This window comes from Mytilus galloprovincialis, chromosome 7 (genome assembly GCF_965363235.1).
Source record: "Mytilus galloprovincialis chromosome 7, xbMytGall1.hap1.1, whole genome shotgun sequence".
In the NCBI taxonomy this organism is placed as follows: Eukaryota; Metazoa; Mollusca; class Bivalvia; order Mytilida; family Mytilidae; genus Mytilus; species Mytilus galloprovincialis.
The window spans coordinates 95,432,920-95,455,431 of record NC_134844.1 but is presented as its reverse complement, the minus strand read 5'-3'; the positions used below and the strand labels follow the sequence as shown (position 1 = coordinate 95,455,431).

At 33.5% G+C, this 22,512-nt stretch overlaps 1 protein-coding gene across 1 annotated transcript in view; it reads left to right on the top strand.

Annotated features, from left to right (window-relative positions):
- Positions 1-22,512, top strand: part of LOC143084333 (uncharacterized) — a 118,403-nt gene that overhangs the window by 26,938 nt on the left and 68,953 nt on the right. Inside the window, exons 6-12 of the mRNA XM_076260744.1 lie at positions 8,172-8,372; positions 10,143-10,277; positions 13,466-13,606; positions 18,258-18,398; positions 19,006-19,146; positions 20,044-20,184; positions 21,066-21,206. Of these exons, the coding sequence (XP_076116859.1) occupies positions 8,172-8,372; positions 10,143-10,277; positions 13,466-13,606; positions 18,258-18,398; positions 19,006-19,146; positions 20,044-20,184; positions 21,066-21,206 (1,041 nt within the window). The remainder of the gene's footprint in view (positions 1-8,171; positions 8,373-10,142; positions 10,278-13,465; positions 13,607-18,257; positions 18,399-19,005; positions 19,147-20,043; positions 20,185-21,065; positions 21,207-22,512) is intronic.

Here is a 22,512-nt window from a genome sequence, read left to right as displayed (position 1 = left end):
TTTTCAATTGCTGGCTTAGTTTTGACTTTATACTTATTTGTATTTATACATTAACAGTATGATTGACAACTGTCATAATCAAGGTACAATTAAACACAAAGGATGAGACAATAATAGGTATTCTATATAAATCCCCCTCCATAACTTGAGGTTATACATAACAAGGCAGTCCACTTAATATACAAACTTCGTTCACTGATTGGCGGACGTTATTTTGTTATTAGCCCATAGTCATAATTTAGTCATGTGACTGTGACGCCATCAACATTTTTTATGGTTTTCTACGGTTTAAAATTGAATTTAGAATGAAATTATAAGAAATGACTGTAATATTTTTTTTGTCTATTCGAAGTAACATAAAAATGTGGTGCACACTGTTAAATAACCCGCTACGCGCGCGTTATTCAGTGTTCACCAAATTTTTGATGTTATTTCGAATAGACAAAAAAAATATTACAGTCATTTCTTAAGTATACAAAGAAAGAAACTTAAATAGCAGAAAAAAATGAAGGTTCCGTGTGCTTGCTTTCGAGATACAAGCCATTGAAAATTTTGCAGGAAATAATTCTCTCTAGATTTTTCATACATTTAACTTTGACATTTATTTTCTTTCAAAAACGATGAAAAAAAAAACCAAGGATTTAATAAGATTTTCAAAGATGACATTTTAAACTATATGTTATCAAATTTTGGAGAAAAAAGGGGTTAGTGGGCACTACATGGATAAAACCAGATGATTCCGAATATCTGTCTAAGATTCAAAAACAAGAGGAGCAAACAGTCTTAAACAAAAGTTTATAATATTTTTGCTTTACATTATTTTTTAAAATGAATTAAATTAAAAGTTGAAAAAAAAAATCATGAACCAGAACAATATGACTAACAATAAAAGGAAAAATGACTCGAGAATGCTACAACAAGAGGAACCACCTGATTTCAGTGTGTACAAACAAAGTGAATACAATTCACAATAAATACAATATGCCAAAAGGTAAGGGTTAAGGTGGTACCTAACACTACAGGGAGATAACTCAGTAAATTCAGCTAAATGTTTTAATTACGTTGTGTTTTAAAGGGAATGTTAAGCTTCTCAATGATCAAAATTGGTGTTTGTCAAACTGCTATATAACCAGTGTTACTTTTCTGACAAAACGGTTGGTTCAAAATTTTTGAAATTTTTATATTTTTGTTAGAGGGTCAAGGTAAATACATTTTCCAAATTTTATGAAAAAAATTAAACGAGCCAAATAAATTTAAGCCCAAATAATATTAAAGTCAAAAGCCCCCAGTAACTCAATGAGAACGGCAAAAAGATGAAATAAAACACACATTAACGCTTCAAGGGCAAACAGTTCCTCTTTCATGTCTTTCTAATTCATTACGTTTTCTAATACTAACCATAATAGGAAGTGTCAATGACCAAGCCATAGAGATCAAAACACTTAAGAACAGTGTACTGGTTTTGTTTGTTTTGTTCATGCATCGTTGACAATGTAATGGAATTTGATGCGACTGTCATACAAGTGAGAGGTTTAGCTAGCTATAAAACCAGGTTCAATCCACCATTTTCTAAATTAGAGAATGCCTGTACCAAGTCAGGAATATGACAGTTGTTATCCATTCGTTTGATATGTTTGGACTTTTGATTTTGCCTTTTGATTTTTGATTTTCCTTTTTGAATTTCCTCGGAGTTCAGTATTTTTGTGTTTTTACTTTTTACTTTTAGGAATTGCTGGTCCTCAATGCGCATTAACTTCGTACTTTATTTGGGCTTTAAACATTTTTTTATTCGAGCGTCACTGGTGAGTTTTGTAGAAAAAAAACGTGCGTCTGGCGCAAATACAAAACTTAAATCCTAGTTCCTATGATGAGTTTATTTACAATCTATCTGAAGCAATAAGACTCAAATACTAGGCTTGAATAATTTTGGTTGATTTCAAATAAAGGGCACGGACCACAAAAAGAAAATAACTATTCAAGCAGCAGGTACAAAAGAAAAAAATGAAAATAAGTTTAATAGAAATAGAGTTTATAAACTTATATCTAAACCGGTTGATACCGAAATCTTAAATATCAAAAAGCAGGAAAGTATGGTAAGAAAAACAGTGGTAGATATCAAAATTGTAAAACAATTAGGTATATCTGGGTATCTTTTAGTTACTCTAGCTGGTAAACGCTCACAACTTAGATCTATCCCACTATACGATCATGGTTAAGAGTATGATATACCACCATATAAGCCTAACACTAACTCTTTGTACTAAAGGTCAAGAGTATGATATACCACCATATACGCCTAACACTAACTCTTTGTACTAAAGGTCAAGAGTATGATATACCACCATATACGCCTAACACTAACTCTTTGTACTAAAGGTCAAGAGTATGATATACCACCATATAAGCCTAACACTAACTCTTTGTACTAAAGGTCAAGAGTATGATATACCACCATATACGCCAAACACTAACTTTTTGTACTAAATGAGCAAGTTTAGGTCACTATGCCAAACAATGCAGAAAATCTATCAATACACGTATTAAATGTGCTGGTAAACAAACCACTAAAATCTGTAATGATAAAACAATAAAATGTAACAACTGTGGCGGTAACCTTCAGGCAATAGATAAGTCATGCCCCCAACATGCCCAATACAAATTTAAAAACAAGTATTGGAAAATATGTACTGTCATAAAATGTCATTTGAACAAGCTATATAAAACAAAAGGCACAACAAAAAGGTGAATCCATACCTAATTATAAATCAAATTAAAATCAAATCAAACGGTGAAACCATACCTAAAATAATAAGTACACAAAATGTCACACCTGGTAAACATATCTGCTCACAGTGTAACATCAAAATTAATTAATAATGACACCGCTATTATTAACGACAATGGAACCAACGTGTCGCAGTGAGACTGAGAATACACAAATAGAAGATCAAACACCCAGTTTTCCTAATAAAGTTAAAAAAAAATATAGCAGATATACGCAAAACTATAATTAAACTACCAGGCAAAGATGTGAATGATTTTAAAAACTGGGAAACCGTATTTACAGGGATACGGAATATTTCGGCTCAAGAAGGTGATAGTTCTGTTACCATCCTGTAAACATTCCCAGAGATCAATTGAGCACGGACATATTGATTGACGTAAATAAATAAAGAAATGATAAACAATAAATGATTAAAACAATTAATAAACCGTAATGGGGTTACACATTTTACAGTAGAATGTGCGTTCACTTTAGGCTAACGCAAATTCACTTAAACGTTACTTAGACACACATCATAACCCAGAACTTATGTGTATACAAGAAACTCACTTTAAAGATTATAAGTACGTAAAACTACAAGGATACCATCCACCCATTATCCGAAATAGAAAGGTACAGCCCTTGGATGGTGTAAACTTCCCAAAAAAACGTGTATGGTGTAATGGTGTATGACATATGTTGCAATGGTGTAAGGTGTATGGTGTAAGGGGAATGGTGTAATGGTGTATGAGGAATGGTGTGATTGTGTATCGTGCGGTCGGGAATGGTCATTTTTTTTAACATAAATAAGGCCGTTAGTTTTCTCGTTTGAATTGTTTTACATTGTCTTATCGCGCCTTTTATAGCTGACTATGCGGTATGGGCTTTGCTCATTGTTGAAGGCCGTATGGTGACCTATAGTTGTTAATGTCTGTGTCATTTTGGTCTTTTGTGGATAGTATCTCATTGGCAATCATACCACATCTTCTTTTTTATATTGAATGAATGGTGTACGACAGTTCATTAGTTGAAAACAAAGTTCTTTTTATTTTAATTTTTCGGATTTTAGAAATAAACAATAATAATAATTTTAATATTTGAAATTTAATTGCAAAATGGTTAATTTCGGATCGTGTAGATAGAATGGGTAGACACATCTGTAAACTAATATGATCGATATAGTAAATGTGTATAGACTCCCCAATCAAGATATTAAATTAAGAGGATGTCCAAGTAAATATCAGGCAAATCCTATGATATGGGTGGCACACCATTTTTTTCCACTGAATTTTTGGTTCAATGCAATGTTTATATCATACAAATGATATATATGTCAAAGATATTTTTGAATTAACAGTGGATGGCTCAGAAAATGATTTTAAGGTTCACTAACAATGCAACAAAATTTTGTACAAAATGAAGAATTATCTCCCCTTTTCAATGAATTTTCAGAGCTTTCTATGTATTTTTTTCTCTTTATTTGTTGCAGTTAATAAAAAAAACCCAAAATTTAACTTTGAGAAAGAATGAATTTGTGATATGAAGTAGATGAAAAAATTTTGAAAACAAAATATGTCATGTGCCATCCACTGCCTGGTTTTTCCATGGACACCCTCTTAAATGCATATCAAGACTCTGAAGATCTGCATAAACTATCAGATAATATAGTGCTACATAGATATTTTAATATTAGATCTTCGATGTGGGGGTCAAGCACAACAGATAGCAATAGTAACATTATTAAAAGTCATAGACCAAAATAACATGATACTTTTAAAAGACGGTACAATTGCATATCAAACGATAAAAGGCAACAGAACACAAAAATACCTAACGTTGGTCTCCGCCTCGCTAGCCAATAACAGTTAATGGTCATTTTTTTTATTTATTTATTTATTTTTTTTTTATGATAAAATAGGTTCAGATCACTTCCCAGTGCTCACCGTATTAAATGCAAAACCGTTAAATAATCGAGTTTGCACTCCACAAAGATGTTATAACGATAAAGCCAATTGGCACAGATTCACTACCTTTGTAGCGAAATAAATAAAGATAAAATACAAAATGACAATATTGAAATTTTCAATCAAAATCTATGCGGAGTTGTGACTAAAATCGCAAGACGAAAAAATTCCGAAAACTAGTGGTACATTACATACAGGAAAAAACTGTTCCTGGTGGAAGATGACTGTACAAATGCAAAATTAATGAAAAAAAAGCGTCATGAACATTGAGTAAATGAAATCAGAAGAAAGTCATGAAATATATAAGAGAAACACACACAGAAACGAACTATACCACCCTACCTACACTTATAACTGACACCAGCGGTATCAAATGTTGATAAAGTAAACACGGAACTTTTGCCGAAGCATCCAGTGACAATAATTTAGATCCAACATTTAGAACGCATAAAATAAAAACCGAAATAGAAAATCTAATTAATAGGAACGATAATGCGCAACATAATACTAGGCCAAGGTTTAATATACCATTCAACAAAACACAAACTTGATAAGATGCTTAAGACCAAAAAGACAACATCTGACCCTAAATCCCACAGACCTATTTCTCTAACATCATTTTTTTGCAAACTATTGGAAAGCATGGTTAACGTTAAACTGAAAGATCTTTTAACAGAAAAAAATATAATAAAGGAAAGACAAATTGGTTTTCGTGATGGTCGCTCCACATTAGACCACTTACTGCGTCTTGAAACAGATATTAAAAAATCTCAAGTACGTAAACAATTGCAAAAATTTAAACGGTATAAATGGTAGGTTATTTAACTTCATAAATAAATTTATCATAGATACCATGATTGAAATTTTGTATTTGCACCAGACGGGCGGTTCGTCTACCAAAGACTCACCGGTGACGCTCGAAACAAAAAAGGTTAAAAAGGCCAAATAAAGTACAAAGTTGAAGAACAATGGCGACCAAAAATTCCAAAAAAGTTTTGCCAAATACAGCTAATCTATTCCTGAGGTAGAAAAGCCCTAGTATTTCAAAAAAAAAATAAAAGTTTTGTTTAAAACAGTTAATTTATAATTATGACCATATCAATGAAAATTCATGTCAACACAGAAGTGCTGACTACTGGGCTGGTGATACCCTCGGTGAATAAAACTCAACCAGCAGTGGCATCGACTCAGTGGTTGTAAATAAACTCATAATAGATACCAGGATTGAAAATTTGTATTTGCGCCAGTGTGTTTCGTCTACAAAAGACTCATCAGTGACTCAAAAGACTTCTTTCAAGGTTGAAAAATACCAGTAAAAGTAAATCATGAAGCCTGAGACGAATATGATCTCAACAATGGTATCCCGCAAGGTAGTATCATCAACCCCATTATTTAACATCATGATATGTAGTACAGAGGTTGAAATATGAAATATCTTACAAATAAAATGCAAGAAACACTTAATAACATAAGTGCATGGTCTCGGAAAGGGGGTTTTAAAATATCTAAATCCAAAACAATATACAATTATGGCCTTTAGCAAAGGTGAATATCCAAAATTGTCAACCCTCAAAAGGTTATTTCACTGAAGGTTACACAAACACTTTTATGTAATTAATATTTATTGCAATATAAAAAAAAAGATGTGGTATGATTGCCAATGAATCAACTAGCCACAAAAGACCAAAATGACACAGACATTAACAACTATAGGTCACCGTACGGCCTTCAACAATGAGCAAAGCCCATACCGCATAGTCAGCTATAAAAGGCCCCGATAAGACAATGTAAAACAATTCAAACGAGAAAACTAACAGCTGGAATTTAACATTATACATATTCGTACAGACGGTCCAAGACTGAAGTAACTATGATAATTTTTCACTTAGATTTCAAATTCTCATTGAATGTTACATTTTGGTAATCATGGGACTTTGAGTGTAAATGGTATGTTTTCTAGAGTGTTTTGAGGTCATTACCCATCTAGTTATTTGTTGGTTGTTTGTACGAGCTAGACATACTGTGACTGAGACACTGACAGTAGTTTGTTCTAAATTTTCATCCAGTGGCATTGGTTCCATAAGTTGGTCAATTTGTTCTTGGGACAGATTTATTTCTCCGCTAACTTGAGTTTGTTCCTGTGAAAGGGTAACTTCAACAATCTCGTCGTTATTTATAACAGATGCGCATAGTGCACGGCTCATATCAAATTTCTTTTTAGTTGTTATCTTTCCTGTATAACTTATATAGAAGATTCAGATTTGTGATCGGACACACTAATAATGTCCCGATCAGAAAATTTGTTTCCATCTAAGACAGAAATGCTTGTTGCCCTTATGAAGTGATTTGTAAATTCTTAAGAAAGACCAGGTTGTCTGGAGATACATTACCTTTCTTTAAGTTTGCCAACGTGTTTTTTTGTTTTTTTTTGTTTTTTTTTGTTTTTTGTTTTTATATATAAAACCTGGTTCACGTACTAGTTTTCACAGGAGTCGTCGTAAGAATTCAGTGGACATTGACATTAGTCCTCATTTTTAATTTAGCTTCAACCTTGGACAAGAACATTTTATGCCCCATTTATGGGCATTATGTTTTCTGGTCTCTGCGTCCGTTCATTCGTCTGTTCGTCCCGCTTCAGGTGACAGATTTGGTTAAAGTTTTTGGTCAAGAAGTTTTTGATGAAGTTGAAGTCCAATCAACTTGAAACTTAGTATACATGTTCCTTATGATATGATCTTTCTAATTTTAATACAAAATTAGAGTTTTTACCCCATTTTAACGGCTCACTGAACATACAAAATGATAATGAGGATTGGGCATCCGTGTACTTGGGACATGGTCTTGTTGAAAGTTGACACTGGACTCGATGAATTCGATGAAATCATTAGTGAGCTATTCTTTAAACCTGATCGATCATTAACTCTTCAAATATCTTCTCTGGAACTCCTTTGTGAATACAATCTTGAGTTGATCCCACCTACAAAGTAACATGGCAATGAAGACCAACAAATAGAACTCAATGTTTAAATTTTAATAGTGTCTACCTAAAGTTAAAATTGAAATATAGGTAATTAAATCTGTCAGTATCTCATGTTATTTGGTGTAAATATATTCACTGCTACAAACTTGGACATGTTCATACGAATAAATTGATAATTTAAGAACGACATTTATCTGCATTACTTTAGTTGAAAAAGATAGTAAATACCCTTCCAAATCACACACTTTCACGTCAAGAAAACAAGATGGCAGATAATTTTTAACGTAATCGGCCTCTCTAGACAAGGTTTTAAAAAAGTTTTGTTCTAATACTTCATTTCAAAATTCTCAATTTTTAGTTTTCGGTATTTTATTGACTTGGGTTTGTCTTTATTTAGTGTCGGCCATGTTGTAACCTGCCCTTCGTTGGTGTGTTGTTTCTAATTGGCATGTTTATCTTACAGTTCGTCCGTTTAGAGAATATGCTGTCGAAGTCCTCTCTGGATCAAAAGTATTTTTGTGTAACGATAGTTCTGAGGCAAGGAACGTTTACCTTGATTCAACTTGTGCTAGCGATACAATAGGACGAGAAGTGAGGATTACCACCACAGTACATACACTATTACTGTGTGAAGTAGATATTAATGGGACATTAGTCAACTTATGTAAGACATATTTTTCTTTTTTACATCTTTTTATTCTGTTTCGAATGAATTACAAAGAGGAGAAAGTAAAATAAATCCTTGAAAACCTTCTATTTCTCAGCAAGTAGCTGTAATAGATGTATCAAAGCAGCGAGTAGCTGTAACAGCTATACCAAATACAAGTTTAACAAATAATTAACCATTCAATTCAAACAGTGTCAAAAAGACAAATTCGATGAAATCATTAGTGAGCTATTCTTTAAACCTGATCGATCATTAACTCTTCAAATATCTTCTCTGGAACTCCTTTGTGAATACAATCTTGAGTTGATCCCACCTACAAAGTAACATGGCCGTGAAGACCAACAAATAGAACTCAATGTTAAAATTTTAATAGTGTCTATTATTTTGACTGTTATATTTACAGAAAATCTGACAGTGGGATATATCAAGATTGTCAAGATCTACATAATGTCAAACTACTCCTTATAAGAAACATTTCTTAATAAATTGTTCTCATAATTCAAATATTAGATTAACATATTATAATTGCATTAACAGAGAAAGTAATTCATTTGCTAATCTCACTGACAATGACAAAGTTATATATATACTTAACCCATCAACACCAACACAAGTGAATAAACTAGGATCCTTTATAAAAAAAGTCAATGGAACTGAGGACAGGGGACCCTTTAATATTTACCTAAATTTGTGTATATATATTCAGTTACTTAGTTATTGTCTTTATTTGTTTTTGTTGTTGTTATATGTCACAAACTGTAAAGTTTATATGACAATAAAACTTTGAATTTGAATTTGAAATTTGATATAATTATGATTTATTGTCCTTCAATGACGATTTTATCATTATTTTTAGTGTTTGCCTATTGTCTTGAAAAAAAACTATTATAGAAAGAGAAACAAATGTAACAAAATTTCTCAGCAAAACAAGATATAAAGATGGAACAACATGACAGAAAACGTCAATTTATTTCTTTTTTGATTTTAATATTGTGCCAAATTTTGTCTATTACTTTGAAATCTCAGACAGGTAGAGAGACATTTTAACATCAAATTTATCAGCAATCCATCAATCTAAAAGTTAGCCAAAATGGTCAGTCGACTCTTTACAAAAGTGTTTTTCGACAAAATATAGCAGATAGGTAAAAACTGTAAACATAATATAAGACTCTGAAAAACTTAAGTTTACAAAGGTTGAAACTTTTCAAAATTTTATGTCGATTTTTAAAGGAATCTTTGCCCTTATATGACGCTTTTACCCGATTTTTAGATATTGATCAAAGATAGAGAGAAACTGTTAAAATAAAAAAAGGACAAGGATGCAGACACATATCTACTGCTTATAGGATGTACTGCCGTTTTATAATGATTTTCCCAATTTTTTGGTATTTTTGACGATAACCATTGTAGATAAGGATAAACTGTACACAGCAAAGTCAAGGACTGCACATGTATGATGTATCGACCAACAATTGTCAATATGATAGTTATTACCCTCATATAACGATTTTTATCCATTTTTTTTTGTTTTGATCAAAAGAGAAAAACTAAAGTTTGATTTTAGTTATGAATTATATTCTATAGTTATTAGATTATGTGGTATAAGTATAAGTGCCAATATGACAATTCTTCATCAAAGTCCCAATTTGTAAAAGTAAACCATTATAGGTCAAAGTACGGTCTTCAACACAGAGCTTTGATTAAGTGAATTTTGTTGTATAACAATTGTTTGCGCAATTTATTTTTATCGAATATATTTGTTGACAGATAAAGCAAGTTGTGTGACGGACATTAAACCTGAAGAATGTATCACTCCGCTGAATTGTTCGGTAGATGGTTTTTGTGATTGTGAATCGCCAGCAACACAGTTTTACAATAGAAATAATAATACTTGCATTGACAGTAGGTATTTATAGTAAATAACTTGTTAGACTGAAGGTCAAATAGATGTAGGAAGATGTGGTATGAGTGCCAATGAGACAACTCTCCATCCAAATAACAATTTATAAAAGTAAACCATTATAGGTCAATGAACGGCCTTCAACACGGAGACTTAGCTCACCCAAACAACAAGCTATAAAGGGCCCCAAAATTACTAGTGTAAAACCATTCAAATAGGAAAACGGTCTAATCTACATAAAAAAAAACAAGAAACGAGGAACACGTATAAATAACATAAACAAACGACAACTATTGTACATCAGATTCCTGACTTAGGACAGGTGCAGACATTTGTAAACGTTTTAATGGTACCAAACCTTCTCCATTTTTTTGAAACAATAGCATAACATCACAACATAGAAAAACACACGATAATATATCAATTGGCAGGCTTAACTCAATCAAAAAAGGAAATTAACACACTATGACTGTGTACTGTCCGGGTGGTCCACAACTGTCATTTGGCCTCGAGTAGCATGTTATATTATACTGACATGGTTCAAACAGTTCAGCAAAGTAAACCAGACGCATTCAGTTGTTTCAACGACCCCCTTCTTAAAACAAAAATAAATAAATATGAACAGCAACTGTTGTATATTGAAACATAAAAAGAAATAGGATAATATTAACATAATGAAATCATTTTTGATTTAAAATTTCTTTCTTGTCAATTTTACTGCAAATTAATTTTGTATTCTTTGTTAATGTTATAGAATTGAAGACTTGATTTATTACAATAAGCGACCTGCTGGTTGGGTCTAGATGATAGTTTAAAAAAGCGTACTTTTATATGAAGCACACTATGCACAAAACGTTTACAAATATTGAACGATGGGCTGTCTACATATGTTTGCAATACTCCTTTATTGAGCTCACCCGGTATAGCTGTGTTTAGGGCTGGACCAGAAAATACTTTGCCTCCCCCTCAAGAAACTGAACTTTTTTTAACCACCACCACCACCACCACTCACAGATATAAATATAGAGCAACACTCCCCTTGTGTTTTGGTATGTCAAATACAACCACCCTAAAAAAAAATAAGAATTGCTTTCCTAGGAGTTTGTACATAATATTTTCTGCCCTTCCAACGGCACAATAAGGTTTGTCACTGTCTGTGTTTTCTAACACTTTATTTACTTCTTAACGGTTACTTAAAGTCAATATATACAGTCCACCAAAAGTTAAGCACTACCTATTTTTATTGCATCGTTTTTTTCAAATTTAAAAAAAATCAATTATTCCACGAAATAAAGAAAACAACCATATAGCAATTTTGCTAAAATATACCATAAACAAACCACACTTTTAAAGGTTCTATGCATATAGGTTTTTCGTTCATAGTAAATTACACAATTCAGAAACGGAATTTAAGTTTCACTTTGATTTTATTTTTTTACAACAATTGATCACCCAATATCATTACAATTTTCTAAACATAATCTTTGGTATATTCGGCAAATTTAATGTCAATATTTGAGTCAATCGCATGTGCAACAACCTCTATTCCGTTACAGTTTAATAACACGACGTATTATTCACGGTAACAAACCTTCAAAACTTTAGTTGCATTAAACAACAAATGCCACTTTTAAATCGACAAAATATTGCGAAGGTTGATCTCTGTGATTGAGATTTCCTCCAGACTTGTTTGATAGGGTTTACAATAGTGTAAATGGCTTGTTCTTTGGACTTGGTTAAAATCCTTGCCCTGTGTGTTCTATCGTTGTCGTCCATGTACAAGGGTCTTGGCAATGTTGACGCAAGTGAGGGATTAGTAAAATGAGGGACTATAATATTTTAAGGCACCAAATCTCTGTATGTCTGTCCGTTTATGTTACCCTGCAGAATATGCATACACAGCTTACAACGATATAAGAAACAACCTCGTACTGGAACACCACAAGAACTGAATGCAGTCCTTGTGCAAACATTGTTTTGGTCATAGGCCGTTTTGTTTACCCGCAAAATTCGTATTATTCGTATTAAGATAGGGATAGAAATTTTGCCTTGCAACAGACCACCTGCGGACCCGGACCCCTCCAAGAGTTGTAACAAGGGTTCTTAACGTGCAGAGAACGTGGCACTAACGCTACAAAAGGCATCGGACTTAACGTCCACATTCTGACCGGACGCGACTTGATACATCCCGTACAGCCAAACGAACGCCCAACTTTGGCAAGGGTTTTACTGACGGTTGGAAGAAGACCTGTAGTGACCATATTTCTCATTTTCTGATTGTATCGTTTCTTATAATAAACCCACGCCTTTGGAACAATGATCGTCGACATTCATCCAGACTTCCCCCATTCAGCTATCACAGATAAAATTTATTCGTTCATAGTGTGTTAATTTACGTTTTTTGATTGAGGTAAGCCTTCCAATTGATATTTTATCGTGTGGTTTTCTATATTGTAATGTTATGCTATTGTTTCAGAAAAAGGGAGAAGGTTTGGTACCAATCAAACGTTTAATCCCGCTGCAAATGTTTGCACCTGTCCTAAGTCAGGAATCTGATGTACCATAGTTTTCGTTTGTTTATGTAATTTATATGTGTTTCTCGTTTCTCGTTTTTTTATATAGATAAGACCGTTGGTTTTCCCGTTTGAATGGTTTTACACGTCCAGTAATTTTGGGCCCCTTTATAGCTTTTTGTTCGATGTGAGCCAAGGCTCCGTGTTGAAGGCCGTTCATTGACCAATAATGGTTTACTTTTATAAATTGTTATTCGGATGGGGAGTTGTCTCATTGGCACTTACATCACATCTTCCTTTATCTATTTCCACATATCTATCTTAAAAAAGACCCAGACCAAAACCCCTGATAAATGTTAAGATAAAAGGAAATTTGTGTTTTCAAAACTGAAAGCCTTTATCTTTCCTCAGTTTTATTTTTCCCGGTTTATGCAGTGATCGGTTGAAAATTGATGTGTTTATACATTCATATAACTAATTCAAATATATTAAAAACAGTTATTTTGGCCTCTTAACTCGACCATGTTACATATATCTATTATTAAGAAGAAATAGTATGATTGTCCATAGTCCATATGAGTTACAATGTTGAATATATCAATTGTTAGGAAGACATTAATTGATTGCCCATAATCAATATGACTTAAAATGTTGCATGTACATATATTATTTATTAGGAAATACATACAAAGAGAACTGCTCATCAATGAAGGAAGATACGACATGTTACAATAACCTGGTTTGTGTTACTGGTGTTTGTGATTGTGAGATTCCCGCCATGCAGTATCACGATCCCTATGATAAAAGTTGTAAAGGAAGTAAGTATTCATGGTATATTCATTGTAATTTAAAAATAAAAAGCTGTCGAGAAAGGAAAAAACTAATTGAATAGACCAGACCAGGTATTGAACAAAAAAATGTGTTTTAAAAAAAATGTTTCTGTACTAACAACAAAAGTATTAAATTTAAATTTACCTGTGTACGTTACTTTATTTAACGCAATTTGTCCTAGGTTTGAGTTGTCTCTTTACACTCTTTTTTTGTATATTTATATTGTGTCAAAGATCACACTTATTCTTTCAGTGTATATTTACTTCTTTTATTTTGTATGTCTTTTTGATCTTGTTAAACCATTTCAATAATATTTCATTGTGTTTCTTTTTATTTTTATTAAAGTTTCACTAGACATTCAAATTTGCACTATCATTGTAATTACTTATACTATGCAGTTTTGTACCACCTCAAAACCAAAAACTTACATCAAACTCCTCGAACATGAGTGCGCTCGTGTGTTCGTGAAAGATCAGTAGTTTCAGTGTAATTTGCAAAAACCTTATTAGCTTTTTTTAATTAAATTCAGAAATCAGTTCTATAGTAACATATTTAACCAAGGTTTTTGAGAGTGGAGATTATTAATTTTAGGTTAGAAAACTATCATGATAATTCATTGTTTATGTTTATAAATATACTTATCAAATTTCAGTGGCTTTTAATTTATTTTGTTTCCCACTTACTAGATCAAACGCAACAGTAGTTTAGTCAAATCTCGAGATCCAATGACACAACCTTATTGTTACCAACGTATTTTGAAGGAGATACACAACGCATGTCACAAAAGTAATTGGATTATCTATGCTATGTTTTGTAGACTGTTTTTCGTTTCTGTCATGGCATAGTCAGTTTCTGTCATGGCGTTGTCAGTTTCTGATATGGCGTTGTCAGTTTCTGTCATGGCATTGTCAGTTTCTGTCATGGTATTGTCAGTTTCTGTCATGGCGTTGTCAATTTCTGGCATGACATTGTCAGTTTCTGTCATGGCGTTGTCAGTTTCTGATATGGCGTTGTCAGTTTCTAGCATGAATTGTCAGTTTCTGTCATGGCGTTGTCAGTTTCTGTCATGGTATTGTCAGTTTCTGTCATGGCGTTGTCAATTTCTGGCATGACATTGTCAGTTTCTGTCATGGCGTTGTCAGTTTCTGATATGGCGTTGTCAGTTTCTAGCATGAATTGTCAGTTTCTGTCATGGCGTTGTCAGTTTCTGATATGGTGTTGTCAGTTTCTGGCATCACCTGGTCAGTTTCTGTCATGGCGTTGTCAGTTTCTGATATGGCGTTGTCAGTTTCTGTCCTGCCATTGTCAGTTTCTGTCATGGCGTTGTCAGTTTCTGATGTGGCGTTTTCAGTTTCTGTCATGGCGTTGTCAGTTTCTGATATGGCGTTGTCAGTTTCTGTCATGTCATCCTCAGTTTCTTTCATGGCGTTGACAGTTTCTGTTATGGCGTTGTCAGTTTCTGATATGGTGTTGTCAGTTTCTGGCATCACCTGGTCAGTTTCTGTCATGTCATCCTCAGTTTCTGTCATGGCGTTGTCAGTTTCTGACATGGCATTGTCAGTTTCTGACATGGTATTGTCAGTTTCTGTCATGGCGTTTTCAGTTTCTGGTATGGCATTGTCAGTTTCTGTCATGGCGTTGTCAGTTTCTAGCATGACATTGTCAGTTTCTGTCATGGCGTTGTCAGTTTCTGATATGGTGTTGTCAGTTTCTGGCATCACCTGGTCAGTTTCTGTCATGGCGTTGTCAGTTTTTGATATGGCGTTGTCAGTTTCTGATATTGCGTTGTCAGTTTCTGTCATGGCATTGTCAGTTTCTGTCATGGCGTTGTCAGTTTCTGTCATGACGTTGTCAGTTTCTGTCATGGCATTGTCAGTTTCTGTCATGGCGTTGTCAGTTTCTGACATGGCATTGTCAGTTTCTGACATGGTATTGTCAGTTTCTGTCATGGCGTTGTCAGTTTCTGGTATGGCATTGTCAGTTTCTGTCATGGCGTTGTCAGTTTCTAGCATGACATTGTCAGTTTCTGTCATGGCGTTGTCAGTTTCTGATATGGTGTTGTCAGTTTCTGGCATCACCTGGTCAGTTTCTGTCATGGCGTTGTCAGTTTTTGATATGGCGTTGTCAGTTTCTGATATTGCGTTGTCAGTTTCTGTCATGACATTGTCAGTTTCTGTCATGGCGTTGTCAGTTTCTGTCATGACGTTGTCAGTTTCTGTCATGGCATTGTCAGTTTCTGATATGGCGTTGTCAGTTTCTGTCATGGCGTTGTCAGTTTCTGGTATGGCATTGTCAGTTTCTGTCATGGCGTTGTCAGTTTCTAGCATGACATTGTCAGTTTCTGTCATGGCGTTGTCAGTTTCTGATATGGTGTTGTCAGTTTCTGGCATCACCTGGTCAGTTTCTGTCATGGCGTTGTCAGTTTTTGATATGGCGTTGTCAGTTTCTGATATTGCGTTGTCAGTTTCTGTCATGGCATTGTCAGTTTCTGTCATGGCGTTGTCAGTTTCTGTCATGACGTTGTCAGTTTCTGTCATGGCATTGTCAGTTTCTGATATGGCGTTGTCAGTTTCTGTCATGGCGTTGTCAGTTTCTGATATTGCGTTGTCAGTTTCTGTCCTGGCATTGTCAGTTTCTGTCATGGCGTTGTCAGTTTCTGATATGGCGTTTTCAGTTTCTGTCATGGCGTTGTCAGTTTCTGATATGGCGTTGTCAGTTTCTGTCATGGCGTTGTCAGTTTCTGATATGTCGTTGTCAGTTTCTGTCATGGCGTTGACAGTTTCTGTCATGGCGTTGTCAGTTTTTGTCATGGCGTTGTCAATATCTGTCATGGCGTTGTCAGCTTCTGATATGGCGTTGTCAGTTTCTGTCATGGCGTTGTCAGTTTGATTTCGACTTATAAGCTTGAATGTTCGTTTGGTAATCATTTTCTTTTAGTCTATTAATTTTCAATCTTTATGTTCCAATTTCGATCTTTTTTTCTTCGTACATGATTTGATACAGAAAAACCATGTTGAAAATCTTTCATCAAAACAGGAGATGATATAAACAATACAGGAGACTATAGCTGCAAGACAACTTGAACCAATTAGTTTTTGTAGTAATGGTTAAATTGAGTATCACAATCTAGTTTTTACTGTCAAAACACATTAAACTGAAAAGTGGAGAATGTGTCAAAGAGACAAAAACCCAACCAAAGAGCGGAAAACAGCCGAAGGCCAACACTTGGTCTTCAATACAGCTAGTAAATTCCGCACCCGGAGGCGTGATTCAACTGGTTCCTAAACAAAAATGTGTACTTGTTCAGTGATAATGGACGTCATGCTGAATTACGAAATATATAAAAGAAAATAAAATCTAAAGTCATACAAGACTACCAAAGGACAGAGGCTCCTGACTTTTGACAAGCACCAAAATACGACGGGGTTAAACATGTTTTTTTTTAATTCTCAACCCTTTCCCTATACCTTTAACACATGTTTGACTGTGTCTCAATTGACAAAGGACAAATTGAAATAATCTGTTACATGAACAAAACAGCAAGTGACACACGTGGAGCAAGATCTGCTTACCCTTCCGGAGCACCTGGGATCACACCCGATTCTTCGCGGGATTTGTGTTGCTAAGTCTTTGATTTTCTATATCGTGTTTTGTCCACTCTTGTTTGTTTTTCTTTTTTATTTGTAGCTATGGCGTTGTCGTTTTTTTTTTTTAAATTATGACTAATTTTCTCTTTAGTACCTATTGTCTCTCTTTTTTAAATCAAAACGTTCCAAAGGTCATTAAATTTGTAAATAACTTTTTGGTCCAATTACCTATCGTAACCTTTTGACTCTCTTTTGTTTCTTCTGACGGCTGACGATGATATCAGGATAATACGTTCTCGACGGCTGACGATGATATCAGGACGTTCTCGACGGCTGACGATGATATCAGGATAATACGTTCTCGACGGCTGACGATGATATCAGGATAATACGTTCTCGACGGCTGACGATGATATCAGGGTAATACGTTCTCGACGGCTGACGATGATATCAGGATAATACGTTCTCGACGGCTGACGATGATATCAGGATAATACGTTCTCGACGGCTGACGATGATATCAGGATATTACGTTCTCGACGGCTGACGATGATATCAGGATATTACGTTCTCGACGGCTGACGATGATATCAGGATAATACGTTCTCGACGGCTGACGATGATATCAGGATAATACGTTCTCGACGGCTGACGATGATATCAGGATATTACGTTCTCGACGGCTGACGATGATATCAGGATAATACGTTCTCGACGGCTGACGATGATATCAGGACGTTCTCGACGCATCTTTTCTAGCTGCTTCTGAAGTTCTGGAAGTTCTAGTGACTCACTTTGTTTACATGTATTAGGTTTTGATTGTGTGAGTTTTTGGGAAACCATTAGTGGTAGGTCAATAATTTTTGGTATGCAGTTGTACTAACACTGAAAAATCTAATTTCCATTGAAAGTATTTTGCCCTGTTCCATATGATTCTATAACTATAAGATTTACGTACTCATATTTTAAAAAAAGTCTATAAAGGTCCACATCATTGTTGTTTAAAGTTAAAATGTGAAACATAATATCGTAACAATTTAGTATTTTGTAGAAAATACATACAAAGAGAATTGCACAACACTAGTTGGAGATTCCACATGTTACAATAATATGGTTTGTGTTTCTGATATTTGTGATTGCGAGTTTCCCGTCATGCAGTACAACGATCCTTATGATAAAACTTGTAAAGCAAGTACGTATTTATTGTATATAATTGTAATCTAAGGCAACAATACATGATATATCACTTTAAAATCCTTTTTTACTTATTTCTGTTAACTATCTCAAAGTGGTCTATCTATAACGTATAAACAACTGTCGAAGAAAACTAATTTAATAAACCAGGGTTATTGCTCACCAGACGGGCATTTCGTCTGCAAGTAGTTCCTGTCCTGATGCTAGTGAAGTAATGATTTGTTGATGCCAAATTAAATAATGAGACAGGGATTTAGGTAGTGACAGTTGAAATCTATTCGTGGACATCTGTGAAATAAATTTGCAATAACTTAAAACTAGTTCGAAGGTTGAGAACAACTACTGGAAGGTCAATGATTTTCGGTAGGCGGTTGTATAAACAATGGCAAATCTCATTTCCGTTTAGATTGGTTTGCCCAGTACCTTATTGTTCAATAACTTTGAATACTTTGCATAACTTACATGTTGAATTGTTGCTAATTCAACATTTGTATTGGACTATCTCACACGATACTATAGTTTACTTTGTTACATTAAAAAATGTCCATTGCGATGTTGTTAAAAGTTAAAATGTATTAAATTATAAAAATTTAGTATATTTTTAGAGAGTACATACAACGAACCTTGCTCAACACTTATTGGAGATTCCACATGTTACAACAATATGGTTTGTGTTTCTGATATTTGTGATTGTGAGATTCCCGCCATGCAGTATCACTATCCCTATGATAAAAGTTGTAAAGCAAGTATGTATTCATTGTATATAGTTGTTATCAGAATTTGATAAAAATAACTTAAGGATCAATATATGGTATATGATTTATCTTTTTAATCATAATAATTTATTTCTTTATAGACTGTATTTTCAAATAGCTTCTCCAAAAACTTCAGTCTGAAATTCAAAAATCAAACTTGAAATCAAAAGACAAAAAACGAAAAATTGCAGAAAAACTAACTTCATTGTACATTACATTTATATAAGTAAAAAAAATCAAGACTTTATGATACAAATCCCCCTCCCCACAAAGAGCAAAAAAAAATGGAATAAGACAAGTAAGCAGATCATCTCCACATGTAGTTTCTGTTCTGATGCTAGTGTAGTAAAACTCCATTAATGCCAGATTAGAATAAATAAGACCGGCATTTAGGTAAAGACAGATGGAACATATATTCGTAGATATCTGAGCTATAAATGTGAAATATCAGTAACCCAGCTCGAAACGCGAACCACTACTTGTAGGTCAATGGATTTCGAGAAGCAGTTTATTTAACAATAGCAAATCTCATTTTCATTGAAATTCTTGTCCATGCGCCTTATGGTTCAATAACTTTAAATACTTGCATAAATAACATGTGCTGCTATTCTAATATCTGTACTGTACTTATTCACATGATAATATGGTTTACTTACTCACATGATTATATGGTTATATTTGTTATTTTTGTAGGATTTTGGCTGATGCTTGGTCCGCTTCTGTGTGTGTTACATTTTAGTGTTGTGTCGAATTTATGAGTTTTGAACAGCGGTATACTACTGTTGCCTTTATGTACGTAGTCACATGATTATATGGTTTACTTAATCGCATTAAATGATAAAAGTCTAAAAAGATTATTTTTTTAAAGTGAGATTTGGTATTTTTCAGTAGGTACATACAGAGAGAATTGCACAACTCTTATTGGAGATTCCACATGTTACAATAACATGGTTTGTGTTTCTGATATTTGTGATTGTGAGATTCCAGCCACACAGTATCATGATCCCTATGATAAAAGTTGTAAAGCAAGTACGTATTCATGGTATATGATTGTAATTTAAAAAATTACAAAGCGTAATTATAATGATATGACATTATTTTATTATTTAACGGAGTTCGCTTCTCAGTTTCAAAATAATTATCTTTTCAAAACATTAGTTTATATTGAAAGGGAATTAATAAGGGAATCAAAAAATAAAAAAAAAAATATATAGGTCAATGTGCTTGTTTTTCATTGCTTGATCATTAACAAGTTTAAGTTTTAAAATACTATTAAAAATAATTATATAAGACTTTTACAGATATTTGGTAAGCAGTTGTATTATAATTACAAATCTGTTTTCCCCCTTCAATCATGGTATATAGGCTTTAACACTTAGTTTACATGTATGAGGTTGTGATAAAGTAAGTTTTTGGATAACCACAAGTGGTAAGTCAATGCTTTTGTTTTGGCATACAGTTGTGTTAACAATAGCAAGTCTTATTTCCTTTGAAATTATTTGACCCTGTACCATAATGTTCAATAACTGTGAATACTTTGCATCAATTACATGTTCAAGTATTGCTATTTTTACGTAATACATTAATAATATGATTTGCTTTGTCAATTTATCAAAACGTTTTTACAGGTCTATAGCATTTTGGTATATAATAATAAACTCATCATCGATATAAAGATGGAATATTTATAATTGCCAGAGACACGCTTTCGTTTAAAAGACTCATCAGTGACGCTCGAATAAAAAGAAAATGTAAACAAGGCAAAATAAAGTTCGAAGTTGAAGAGCATTGAAGACCAAATATTCCTAAACACAGCTTAGGTAATCTATGCTTGCGGTAGTATTAAAGAACTCAAAGATTAGTAATTAGCTAATTTGAAATCATGATTAAACAATTTGGTATATTTTTAGAGAGTACACACAAAGAGAATTGCTCAACACTTATTGGAGATTCCACATGTTACAATAATATGGTTTGTGTTTCTGGTTTTTGCGATTGTGAGATTCCCTCCTCGCAGTATCACGATCCCAATGATAATAGTTGTAAAGCAAGTACGTATTCATGGTATATAATTGGAATCTAAATTAAATTAAAAAAAAACTCAAGACAAACAATGCATGGTGTATATTATAGAAAAAGAAGACGTGGTATGATTGCCAATGAAACAACTCTTCACTAGATACCAAAATGACACAGAAATTAACAAATATAGGTCACCGTATGGCCTCATAAAATTAGCAAAGCCCATACAACATAGTCAGATATATAAAAGGCCCAAAAATAACAAATGTTACACAACTCAAACGAAAAAATTAATAGCCTTATTTATGTACAAAATATGAACGAAAAACAAATATGTAAAACATTAACAAACAATAATCACTGAATTACAGGCTCCTGACTTTAAACAGGCACATACATACAGAATGTTAGCGGGATCCCAACCCTCCCCTAACCTGAGACAGTGGTGTGACACTACAAAATAAAAGCTAACTATAAAATGAGCTGAGAAAGGCTTAACTCATATTCATAAGATGAATAAAAATAGAAATACATCTAGCAAAAACACAGAGCGGACTTGGTCGGCTACTCAATATCCAAACAACAAAAAGACACTAAGTACTGATCTGAGAGTACTAGCAGTTGCTGACAGCTAGTTCAATTCCACTAACAACTACGAAAAAGAGCATGCAACTAAGACTTAAGACTGTAATTTGATACAGCAGCATTTTTAAGACTGATTTGCTGTTAACTAAAATCCAGTTGTATATAATTTCATAACTTCTGCAGTAATACTAACAAATTATAGGTTTAACGAACTTGATTATACATAAGGATCTTGCACAGTCAGCTTTTTTCATCAATCAGGAGTCGTGGTTCGTTGCATCAATGGTTTTGTCGTTCAGTTTTGAATTGTATAATTTTGAATATGTAGACCTGAATGTATGAATGGAAGACATTGATCATGTAAACTAACTGCTGATTTTTAAGCTTTGCCCTTTGTATCATAGGTATTTGTGAGGTCTCATGCTTAAAGTGAGGTCTCAGCTCGTACCTCAAACACAAAAATCGGTTACACCCTTTTTTTATTTTAACATCTCGTGCACTTTTACAAGCAGAATCCATGTATAAAATTAAAAAAATAAAACATATTCTGTTGAGTACTTTAGTACGTACATGTTCACTGCGCTTCAATATAAACTATTCATTTTAAAAACAATTTGATGTAACTACATGTCGATTATGTGTTTCGTGTGCATGTCATATGTTGATATGTAATAATGTGTGTCTATATTGTTGTATGAATGATTAAAGCTTGAGTAGTATGTATTTTTAACGAAATATTATTCATAACTG